Source organism: Astyanax mexicanus, chromosome 9 (genome assembly GCF_023375975.1).
Source record: "Astyanax mexicanus isolate ESR-SI-001 chromosome 9, AstMex3_surface, whole genome shotgun sequence".
In the NCBI taxonomy this organism is placed as follows: Eukaryota; Metazoa; Chordata; class Actinopteri; order Characiformes; family Acestrorhamphidae; genus Astyanax; species Astyanax mexicanus.
This window is the reverse complement of record NC_064416.1, coordinates 36,212,395-36,225,332: the sequence shown is the minus strand read 5'-3', so window position 1 is coordinate 36,225,332 and position 12,938 is coordinate 36,212,395. Positions and strand designations below refer to the sequence as shown.

General features: G+C 38.3%; 1 protein-coding gene and 1 long non-coding RNA gene across 6 annotated transcripts in view; one reads left to right on the top strand and one right to left on the bottom strand.

Moving 5' to 3' along the window:
• The window catches only part of LOC125804584 (uncharacterized), a 432,046-nt gene that overhangs the window by 24,287 nt on the left and 394,821 nt on the right, over positions 1-12,938 (top strand). The window lies entirely within an intron of this gene.
• Positions 1-12,938, bottom strand: part of plch1 (phospholipase C, eta 1) — a 150,075-nt gene that overhangs the window by 105,071 nt on the left and 32,066 nt on the right. The window contains exon 1 of one of the 5 annotated variants that reach the window (XM_049483586.1): positions 7,085-7,475. The exons of the other annotated variants lie outside the window; for them this stretch is intronic. Within the exon in view, the coding sequence (XP_049339543.1) occupies positions 7,085-7,127 (43 nt within the window). The 5' untranslated portion in view covers positions 7,128-7,475. Of the gene's footprint in view, positions 1-7,084; positions 7,476-12,938 lie in introns of those variants that run through there. 5 annotated transcript variants of the gene reach the window in all.

Below are 12,938 nucleotides of genomic sequence, written 5' to 3'. Positions count from 1 at the left end.
TAGCGTCTAAAACTGGAAAACGCTTAATTGAAACACACTAAGAGCTAATAACTTAAATTAAATTAAATGACTCACTATTGAATAGTAACCTCCATCCAACTCTAACCTAAACTCTAGCCTTAACAATTCAGGGTTTGGTTTAGGCATAGATTTAAGGACTTAGGTTTGGGTTAGGTCTGGGTTTTAGGTTTGACTCATGGTTGAGGTTAGGCTTGGTTTAGAGTTCTATACAGAATCATTTACATTTAACTTGTTCAGTAGCATTTAATAGACATTCAATTGAATGTTAGTTGAATGATTGTTAACCATATATAATGGGCCATCCAAATAAAGTTATAGCAGAAAACCAACACTGAATGCCCGTGACTTTTGATCCCTCAGCAGCACTGTATTAAAAATCAACACCATCCTGTAACAGATAACAGCTATTACCACATGGGCTCAGGCACAGTTCAGAAAACCGTCGTCAGTGAACACATTTCATCACTTCATCTACAAGTGCAAGTTAAAACTCTGCCTTGTGTCACAACAGCTTGGCTTAATAGAAAAAATATTGTGAGTACTAGACTGGCCTGCCTGCAGTCCAGACCTGCCTCCCATTAAAAATGTGTGGTGTATTATGAAGCGCAAAAATATGACAACAGAGACCCAACTTCTTTGAAATCTGTTGCAGGCATTCAATTCAAAATGAGTGAATATTTGCAAAATCTTTTTGAGCATTAAATATCTTGTCTTTGTAGTGTATTCAATTGAATATAGGTTGAAAAAATTAAATTTTTATCTAATTCCAATGAAGCGCCCCAACTTTATTGAAATAAATTTTGTAGAATAATGCAGTTTTAAGTGCTTTTATGATTTTATACTCTGTCATTCTTTAAGGTTATAAATACTTCCTGTTAGTGCAACGGGTATAGAAAGCGTGGGGGATGTTTATTGTGATTAGTGAAAAGTCAATAAATAAAAGTTAATAAAAAAACAATACATAAAAACTTTAGTTGCATTCAACAAAAACAATTGCCATGATAAATCTCAAGAATTATCTCACTAAGTGCCTCAAAAAAATTAATTCAGATTTTTCACATAAAATTTTTACTTCAGACCTTAGTCATAAAATATTTTATTCAGAAAGTTGAACAGTGACGCTTAGATACGCTGTTTCTGCCAATGATGCCAATTTGGTATTCTTCCATTCGATACTTTTAGCTAAAGTAACCTCATAGCTCCAGGCAACAACTAATGAAGCAAGCTTCAGACACTGAACACGTCTGCACTGCTCCTCTACATTTGGGAAAAGTGTGACAATTACATAAATTTCATTTTCCACACAACTATAGCCTTCAGAACTACTGATCAATAATACAGCACACGGAGGAGAGACTCAGGGTTCAAACATATTTAGCAGCACCAAAAACACAGACACACTAACAGACTGCAGGAAAAGCAAAGTGCAGCTCCTCCGAGAGCAGTGTGCAAATCTGATCCTCAGCCAAAAACTCCAATTAGAATAAGAGTGGGAGTGAGAGTGAAGGGAGAGAGAGAGCACGAGAGGGTAAAGAGAGAGAGGAGAGGAGAGAAAATGATCCAAGAGGAGAGAAGATATGAGAGGAGAAGTGAAGTGAAGAGATGTAAAGAGAGGTAAAGAGAAGAGAAGAGACGACATGTGAAGACAAGAGACAAGATGAAAAGAAAAAAAAGATGAGACCAGTCAAAAAGAGACAACAACAGAAAAGAAGAGAAGAGAAGAGAAAAGACAAGAGGAGAAGACATGAAGTCATTAAGAGAGAGAAGACAAGTAGTGAACATACGATATGAGATGAGAAGAGATGTAAACTGAAGAGACAAGGCAAGATATAAAGACACATGGAGAAAAGAAAAGAGAACATACAAATTGAGATGAGTAGAGACAGGAAGAGAAGAGAGGAGAAAAAGAAGAAAGAAAAAAAAAAGACACAAGACAAGAAGAGAAAACAAGAGACAAAGATAAAAAGACATGAACAGATGAGACAAGGAGCAAAGTATGAGCCGAGATGAGAAAAGACAAGAGCTGAGACAAGTAGTCAACATATGAGAAAAGATAAGAAGAGATGTACAGTGAAGAGACAAGATAAGACGTAAAGACATGAAGAGAAGAGAAGAGACTATATGAGATGAGATGAAAAGAGACGGGATAAGAAGAGAAGAGTACATAGTGAACATACAAGATGAGATGAGAAGAGACAGGAAGATAAGAGAAAAGAAAAGCAGAGAACAGTAAAGCTGATAAGAGAAGAGAATATTTGAGATGAGGTAAGAAGGGACAAGAAAGGAAGATAAGAGTAGTGAACATACAAGAAGAGAAGAGAAGAGAAGAGAACATTTGAGATGAGGTAAGAAGAGATGAGAAAGGAAGAAAAGAGTAGTGAACATACAAGATGAGACGAGAAGAGAAGAGAAGAGAAAAGAAAAGAAGAGAACTTTCAAGAAGAGAAAAGAGTGGAAGAAAAGAGAACATTTAAATAGATAGATAGAAGTGGGATCATTTTTTTTTGGAGATGAGGTAAGAAGAGATGAGAAAGAAAGAAAAGAGTAGTGAACATACAAGATGAGATGAGAAGAGATGAGAAGAGAAAAGAAAAGAAGAGATCTTTCAAGATGAGATGAGAAGAGATGAGAAGAGAAAAGAAAAGAAGAGATCTTTCAAGATGAGATGAGAAGAGATGAGAAGAGAAAAGATGTTTCAAGATGAGAAGAGAAGAGATGAGAAGAGAAGAGAAGAGGCGGATGCTCGTTTGGCTCTGTGCCCTGGAGCACAGGGAGTCTTGCAGAGAGTCATTATGAAGCACATAGAAAAAAACACTTTTACATGAAAAAGCCATTTTCTTCTCGTTGGGGAAGTCAATGTGGCCATCAGCACAGTCTAACACACACACACACACACTCACACACACACACACTCTCTCACACACACACATGCATTTATTCAGTATAAATACACACTTGTGCACAATCATACTCCAGTACAGGCTGAGCACTCACACACAGCATTATCAGCCTCACAGGAACCTACTGACCTGCTATCTGATCCGTAAATCACACCAAAAAACAAGCTCATGCTTATGTAGAGTACAGTGATCCTACTGCCTTTTCTCTCTCTCTCTCTCTCTCTCTCTCTCTCTTACACACACACACACGCACACACAATCATACAGTGTAAAAGATAATCCTTCTCTGTTTTAATGAATCCCATACTGTAATACACTGACCTTATTATTCCACAGTGTAGTTATTAATCAATCACTGTAAGAGATAATTCAACACTCTATCTAATAATTCAACACTGTAGGGGTTAATTTAACAGTATAGCGTGTTTGCTAAATTATAACTGTAAACATCAATTTAACAGCACTAAGAGAGTTAATCCATTATTGTAATAGTCAAAGGTGTAAAGGCATTCACATATTTATTACTCTGTAGGTAGAAGTATAGATATACTTCATTGTCTTTTGTGTTCAACTGCACTACCTCCATTCTTCATTACACACACACTAAAGACTGTACTGTTACTTTTATACCTTACATTTTACTTCTTATTTTATTGTATTTATATGTATCGTTATATTTTATACTTTTGTAACTTTGTGTATTATACCTACCTGCTGCTGGATGTCTACAATTTCCCCTGGGGGATCAATAAAGTATCTATGTATGTATGTATGTATGTATGTATATATGTATGTATGTATCTATCTATCTATCTATCTATCTATCTATCTATCTATCTATCTATCTATCTATCTATCTATCTATCTATCTATCTACTAGGATTTATAATACTTAAAAGTTGAAGTATCAGCTCAAGCTTTTTACTTAAGTAACACTGTAAAAGTACTGCTTTCAAAACTAATAAAAACATAAAAGTAATGTAAGGAGAAAAATGCCATTAAGGACAAAATTAGGGATGCACTAGGCTCCCTGTTTCAGCTGCATATATACCCATTGTAAATGAATGTATTTTAGTAGAATGTAAATATATTAAAGAAGCTTAGTTGGGACATTTCGAAAGCTTGAGTTCTCTTGAGTCTCATCTTTATACTAGACTACATACATCTGCTATGTTATATATCTGCTGGAGTGTGACGTGATGATGTGCAGGTGTAATGAATCATGCATAAACCAATAGGGTGTCAGAATGGTATATGTTCATACTTCTCTACATCCAAACACAATCAGATTCACTCTCTCTGGATGACAAGCTACAATGTAATAGGCATAACAAGGCTATTTTTAAAATGTAAAGAGTAGAAAGTTCAGATCAAATCAATTCAAATCAAATTTATTTGTATAGCACTTTTTACAACTGGTGTTGTCACAAAGCAGCTTTACAGAAACGTGATCACAGGACAAAGAATCAGGCAAAACATTAAACATAGAAAATACAGAATACAGAACCCCCAGTGAGCGCGGAGGCAAGGAAAAACTCCCTCAGAGCTGCAGGAGGAGGAAGAAACCTTGGGAGGACCAAGACTCACATTTAAGAGGGGACCATCCTACCACTGGTAAAACAGATTTTTAATTCATTTTAAAAAGTCTTTATACATCCACATAGGTTTTCTATATTCAAGAGTATAGCAGTGCCACTAATGGAAGCAGTTAGAGTTCATGTAAGCTTGGATGTAATCTGTAGTGGAGAGTAAGATGGATGATGAGCAGCTGATCTGTGGTGGGTGATAATTGATAACAGATAATTGTATAAAAATGTAAGAAGTCAAGGTAAAAAGTCGTCTGAATAATAATTACTCCAGTAAAGCATAAATAACCAACATTTCTACTTAAGTAAGATAACCAAGCATTTGTACTTGGTTAATTCAACAGTACGTGTGTTAACCCAGCACTGTAAGAGTTAACTGAACAGTGTATGAGTTAATCCATTTCTGTGAGAGTTAATCCAACACTGTAGATGTTCATTCAGCACAGGACATGTTTCTCTGTCTCTGGATGACGTGATCCTGAAGGAGAAATGAGGAACTGTTTCAGAAAGCAATCAGTCACTCATGACTGAAGCTCAGAGATGGCACTGTTAAAGATGACAGATGAAGCCAATCATGTTCCAGAGTGACGTACATAAAAACACAGCTTCACATCTTAAACACTGAGCATGTGTGCATCACTACTGCTGTCATCACCTGGTATACGGAAATAGGACCTTATATATGGTTATTGAGTGTATGTGTGTGTGTGTGTGTATGTGTGTGTGTTTGAATATATCTTATATTTTACACTATTTTTATAACATTTCCTGGAAATCACATCTTATTTTTTCTTATTATTATTATTTGACTGTATTTGAATTATAAATAAATAAAAATCAATTTTCTATTATCGCTGATGCTTTATAATAATAATGTACATTCTGATGTTTACATACAGCCATAAACACATGAGATGATCAACGCAACAGCTCGTCTTCTGCTTAGGCAGCATTAGAACACAGGGAATTATTAATAACTGTGCTTAATTAGCGTCAATAATTCATCTACTGCCACATTAATCTGCATTTATGCCCTACTGAGCACAGAGACTTCCAATTAGTGACCTTTTGGCACAATACAAGCCACTTAAAACAAGCCACAATGCAAGCATTTATTTCATTGTTTCAATCTTTGTTTAGATTGTTTGTTTAATTAATATATTTTGTGTGTATTTCTGCTATAAAAACACACAGTCCACACAGTCTGGGATTACTCTGAACAGCAGCAAATTTATAAACCCATAGAAGCCCATTCACTCATCTAAAGCGAGTGATAACCCGATTCAGCCAGTGGTGTAATTTGCTAATGCAGTTTGAGCTCAGGGCACAGGTGGCTTAAGGTGGATCAGCAAAGGTAAGTGTTAGTAATAAAGGGGGATTCTGTGCTTAGAACTTAGAAAAAAATATCCCTGAAAGATAATCTATAAATTGAGCAGAAATAAAGGCGTTGTAAGCTAAGCTGTGTTTCAGCACCATGGACAGCTACAAAGACAGAACCTCCTATAGACTCAATAGTGCTCTCTTTATCATTATTTCCTGTAGACTTAATGGTGCTGACCATCTTGAACCACTGATGAACCAAATCAAACCAAAGATGATTTTTTCAATAGACTTAATGGTCTATACCATTAATGCTCTATACCATTACACACAGACACAACCAAATATGCATTCTTCAATACAGAATGAGACACATTTTTCAATTGATCCAATGGTACACTCCATCAGGCACCACGGAGAGCACCAAATATGCATCTTTCAATAGACCTAATGGTCTATACTGTTACACAAAGATGCACTCTCCAATAGACCCAGTGGTGCTGTCCATCAGGCACCAAAGAAAGCTCCAATGACGCTGTCTTGTATAGGCAAAAATGGTGCTGTCCATGGTGCTTAAGGAAAGACACATTCTCTGTGCATCACGCACCATGGACAGCACCATAGGAGCATTCTCCAATTGATCCAGTGGTGCTGTACATCACACACCATGGACAGCACCAGGAGCATTGTCAATTGACCGAATGGTGCTGTCCGTCAGGCACAAAGAAGAGCACCAAAGATGCATTGTTCAATAGACCTAATGGTCTATAACTTTGCACACAAACAGTGACAAAAACACTCTCTCCAATACACCCAGTGGTGCTATCCAGGAGGCACGAAGGAAAGCCCCAAGAAAGCCATCTCCAATGGTGCTGTCCCTTAAGCACAAAGACATATTCTTTAATAAACTCAATTTTTGCTTGCTAAAGGTGCAATTTCCTATAAACTCAATGGTACTGATCATTTAATGCACAACTGATATTGTGGAAGATGCCTTTTCCAAAGGAATCGAACGTACCAACCATTGCGCATCACAAACAGTGCCAAATAAGCATTCTCCAACTGACCCAATGGTGCCATGCACTGAGCATCACAAGCAGAACCAAAGCACTGGATACAAATGTGTGTTTCTGTTTACTGGGACAAATAAAGTTGAGCTGCTTTAGGTAGCTTGACCTTACAAGAATTCAAGCGCAAAATCTCTAGCACAGAAACCAAAGACATAAGAGGAAAACACATAAAGAAACAGTAACTCACCCCTCTCAAAGCTGAGGTTTTTCATAACTTCTAGTTCTGCCATTATAGATGACAGAGCGTGCTCATGTTGCTAAGCCCCGAGACCCTTCCCGGACGGTCAGGCGGAAAGGGCTGGTGGACACGGCAGGGGTCACTGAGCTCTTCCATATAACTCTGGAGACCTTTCCAATTCTGGAGTCTCTTACTCAGAACAAGAAGAACGAGAAGAAGAAGTAGCAGGAGGAGGAGAGGAAGAGGAAGAAGAGGCACAAGCTGCTCCTCACAGGAATACAATCAACCGTTCAGATCCATGAAGAGCAGAGAAATCCACGAGCTCTCCAACAGCCCCCTTCCACTCCAGCGCTCACTCACTGAGAGCGCTCAGCTCACTCCAGCGTGCGCGCTTCTTTCTATTTCTCTCTCTCTTTCTCCCTCTCTCTCTCGCGCGCTCTCTCTCTCTGCACAGACTCTGTGATCTGTGGTTTGCGCTGTTTTTTGAGTGGCTTGTTCGCGCAAGTACGTGTGCCTGGTGCGCACAGATATGTGTGTGTGTGTGTGAGTTTGAATGTGCACGAGAGAGAGAGAGAGGCAGATAGAGAGAAAGAGAAGAGTATGTATATGTGTATATAAATGTGTCTGTAGGTGTGTGTGTGTGTGAGAGAGAGACAGATATATATATATATATATATATAGAGAGAGAGAGAGAGAGAGAGAGAGACAGATAGAGAGAGAGAAAGTATGTCTATGCAATATGTATGTGTGTGAGAGAGATAGAGACAGAGAGAGGCGTATGTATGTATGTATATTAATGTGTCTGTAGGTGTGTGTGTGTGTGTGTGAGAGAGAGAGAGAGAGAGAGAGAGAGAGAGAGAGAGAGAAAAAGAGAGAGAAATTATGTCTATGCAATATGTATGTGTGTGTACGTGAGAAAGAAAGAGAGGAGTATGTATGTATGTATATGAATGTGTATGTATGTGTGTGAGTGTGTGTGTTTGTGTGTGAAAGAGAGAAAGAAAGACAGACAGAGAGAGAGAAAGACAGAGAGAGAAAGAGAGAGACAGACAGAGAGGATTATGTATGTATGTATGTATGTATGTATATGAATGTGTATGTGTGTGAGTGAGTGTGTGTGTGTGTGTGAGAGAGAGAGAAAAAGAGAGAGAGAGAGAGAGAGAGAGAGAGAGAAGAGGGTATATATACACCTTTTCTTTACACTTTCATTTTCTCACATTTTTCTCACTTTATTTCATTCTCACCCTCTTTTTTATCTTTTACATGTCCTCTTCATATCTCTCAGTCTCATTTCCCTTCTTCTTACCTCCCTTACTCTTTTACCTTTTTATTCCCTTATTTGTCACCCTTTCTTTTGATCCCATCTCTTCCTTTTTCCTCTTTTATCTGCTTTTATCCCTACTCTCCCACTCACTCTGCCTCTATATCACACCTGCTTATCTCTCACACTTTTCACTTTTCACCCTTTTACCTGCCTAACACGCTTTTATCTCTCTCACTGTCACCCTCTCTTTTTTATTCTTTCTCTCCCTATTTTTTCTAACTCACTCTTTTTCTCACCTTTTCTCACTCCCCCTTCTCGCACCCTATTTTATATCTCACTCTCTGTTTCCCTCATTTCTTATCCAAATCATTCCTTTTCTTGTTTTTACTCTTTAATTTATCTCTTAACGTCATCCTCTTTTCGTTTCTCTCCTTCTTTTTATCAACCTTTTATCTCTCACTCTTTTTCTGTTTTACCATCTTAGTTTCTCACGCACTACTTTTATCTCCCTTACCTTCTCTTCGTATTCCTCACTCTTTCTGTCACCCTATTTTATCTCTCTCTCTCTCTCTCTGTTAACTCTGATTTCCTGCTTGTATTTAGATGGTTTACAGAGTAGGACAGGTTTGACCCACTTGTGTTCCTCGACCTTGATTTGTGTGTGTTTCTGTGTGTGTGTGTGTGTGTGTGTGTGTGTTTCTGTGTCTGTGTGTATGTTACACAAACAAATCAGCAGAATGAACAACAGTGATTCTAGGTTTGGTGGAGCAGCACCTGCGTCACCGGCTGCAGACACTACAGTCTGAAATAAAGATCATTCTCTGCTCTGATTTAGATCTACTGTAGGACTGTAAACTCATTAATACTCTATGCAGATAGAGCAGATTGAGCAGACAATACAAATAGAGCAGATAGAGCACATTGAGTAGATAGAGCAGCTAGAACAGGTAAAGTAACCAGAGCAGATATAGCATACAGATCAGATAGAGTGAATAGAGCTGACTAGTAGGGCAGGCAGAGCAGCCAAAGCAGATAGAGCAGACAGAGATGAAATAGCAGATAGAGCATGTAGAGCAGACCAGGATGACTGAGCATACAGAACAAAAAGAGCAGACACAGTAGATAGAGCAGGTAGAGCAGTAATAACAGAGAGCAAATAAGGCAGATAGGACAGAGCTTAAAGTGTAGGTAAATTTGGTAAAGCAAACCGAGCAGGTAAGGCAGGCAAAGTAGGTAGACAATACATAGCATATAAGGTAGATAAGAGCAGGTAGAGCAGACAGATCAGGTAAAGCAGGTAGAGCATGTAGAGCATTCAGAGCAGAAAAGACAGATAGAGCAGGCAGATCGAGCAGAGCGTACAGAGCAGATACAGCAGACAGATCAGGTATAACAGGTAAGGCATACAGAGCATACAGAGCAGATATGGCAGATAGAGCAGGTAACGCTGATCAAGCAGGTAGAGCATGTACAGGACACAGAGCAGACACCCTGGGCTTTGTTCAGGGATATTTACTTCCATTCTGCAGACAGAGCTCCTCTGGGGGAAATGCTGCTTTGTACCCTGTAAAGGGTCGAGGCCTCTATCATCGTATATAAAGCTGGTGCTGATGTTTTTTCTTTAGTGAAGAGCAAAGCCCAAATAAAAGCCACACAGTCAGGACACAGTTTCAGACGTTTTTCACAGATCCGTGTTTTTGTGAGATTGTCTCCCACAGACAGACTTTTTGTCTGCCAGGCAATTTTCTTGCCCGAGATGGTGGATTTACTCACCGGGGTGGTCTTCAGTAGATTGTTTTTTTTTAGTTACGAAAGGGCTGACAGATCAGCCGGTGGTCCCCAAACTACCTGAAGATCCACGGCTTACAAATTTCACCTTAAACATTACTTTTAATGTGTTTAGGATGACCAACCTTCAAAGAATCGTTTAATTAATATGTGAAATATACTGACATGCAGTATTTGAAGTGATCATGAAGTGTTACCTCAGGGGATGGAGTAATTATGATGAAAATCTTTGTTCCACTTCACAACTGTTTGTTACTTTTTGTAATTTTGTGTTGGTCAATCACTTCTAATCCTAATAAATTACATTTGTGTTTGTAGTTGTGAAAACCATCAAGGGGTATGAATATTTTTGCAAGCCACTGTAATCTATACCACATCATTCTTGTTAGTATTAGTACTTAGTATTAGTATACAATTGGGACACACCCCAAGTGTTTGCCTCAACCAACTATCTGCAACTGCATTCAGCCTCCATCCAATACTTAAACAAAATAGCAGTTTTGTTATAATTATCCTGTTTTAGCGATACTGTAAGTTTAACCATGTAAACATGACTGGTGTTTTCCCCAGTATATACACAGATTTCTGAACGTTCACACTAACGCACTGCAGTGGTGAGATCCAGGCTTTACAGCACTGAGGAGAAGCTGAAGCCAAAGAAAAAGGCAGTGTGGCTCATAAATAGATCACACCATGGATTTTTTTTAAAGCAGGCGCATCCGCTTTGAATTCTACGAGCCAGAGAATGTGGAGCGCACGAGGGGCTGCAGTCACATTTACACAGAGCTTTATAATATTAGGCCTCCATTAAACAAACTGGTGTCTTCTGCCTTAAAAAATAGCCAAAAACATCAGTACAAAGCCAAAAGCCTAAAGCAACATTATGTATCATATTTGCCATAAAATACCATCTTTAAAATCATTCTAACACTCCACTGACTTTAATATGAAGCACTGATTTTATTGCTACTCCAGGCTCATGATGCTGCTAACTACAGTTTGTAACTCTAGTAAAACAGGCAGAACTCAATAAGCTCATCGAAAGCTGAGCTTGTTATCGTAATAAGCAAAATAATCACTCCATTCAATAATCACTAGATTCAATCACTTGAATCTAGGGCTGCACGATATATCGATTAAGCATCTTCATCTCAATGTGCGCATATGCAATAATCACATCGCATGACGTGTGATGTCACCTAAAGCAATTAAATCAAACACTTCATGTTTTAATGTTTTGATTCATGAAACAAGTAGATACACAGCATTGTAGTTTTCTGAGTGAACAGTGCTGTCTCTGTGTCTGTGTGAGTGACAGACTGCTGCTGCCCGAGAAGTGCGAGTGAGAGGGGGAGAGGAAACAGGTGTACAGATCGAAAAGCTGTCGAAAGCTGTGCACAGATATTTTTAGTTACAGCCAAAATCATGCTTTTAATCCCAGAAAAACACTAAGTTATATTTTAAAAGACCATTTAAATGCCTGATTAAAGGGCTGATTATTGTTGTTTTGCTCTTTTCTTCAGGTTTTGAGTGATCAGCAGACTCTAAAGCGCTGATTCAGCTCTCGGTCAGTCCGGATCTCTGACGCGAGACAGCGTGCAGGTGAGGGCGGGTCTGGTGACACCATAGGTCCTACATTGTTTAATATCGCAATATATATCACTGGAAAAAAAAACAATGCAATGTGATTTTTTTTCAATAACGTACAGCCCTACTTTAGTCATAAGTGTAACCCCATCTTCTTATAAAATTACAGAAAAAAAACTGATTTAAAAACAATATTAGCAAAGGGAAAACTAACTTCTGAAACACTTTTAGTGAAATGACAGTGTAGAGGGGCTGGTTTATCAGTAAAACATATGGGGGTGGGCGGGGCTACACATCACACCACAACCAGCCAGCAGAGCCACTAGACCCCTCTGTGCTTTTCTACCAGTCAGGAGCTGAGTATATCTCATAGGAATCAATCTTAGCAAATTGTTATTATTCCATTAAATAATAGAAAATAAGATGGGTATGACTGTAATTCAGCTGAGAATAGTTTCATTATTAATTCATTTACTTTTACTATTTATCAATTATTCAATTACTATATTCAAACTAAGCAGGCTTAAACTGAGGTGGGGATAAGTATGGACCACAAACTAATCCCCCCACACGCACAAATTTAACAGTGCAGGTGTCTTTCAGAGAACACCTGGAGCTGTAATAATAAATAAAACAGGCCTATTTTAACTGTCCTATTAATTTTGGAGCACACACCAGATCATTTCACAGGAATCTCTTTTTTTCAGTGATGAATGCTCACACTGATTGTGTAATGAAGTGTAAAATTGCTGCTGCGGGCCACTGTCTTATGAAACTGTTCACAGAGGGAGAAAGAAAAGTTAAATGGCTATTATTTCATTTAGGAAACGTGTGCAGAAGACGTGAATGGGGATCAGAAAACATTTCACATTTATTCATTAAACTATTAAAAAATTGTATGCACGGTAATCCACTCCAAAACGAATACAGTTAATAAATTCATATTTACAGTGAGTCTAAAAGCTTTTTGCTGGGCCTACTGTAAATATCTTACTAGACTTAAATAGACTTTTCTGTGTGTCAGGGAATTAGTACCGCATTTTCCGGCTTATAAAACGCATTATTTTTAGTCAAACGAGTGCTGGATGTTAATCTACAGAGATTTCTCTCCTGAAAACTGTTTATTTTGGGGAGTAAAGTGCTTCTGTTTATCTACAGTAAGCTTAGATTTCCAGATTTCCACTAAGGCTACCCAAACAGCGCTACACTGAGGAACCCTGAGTG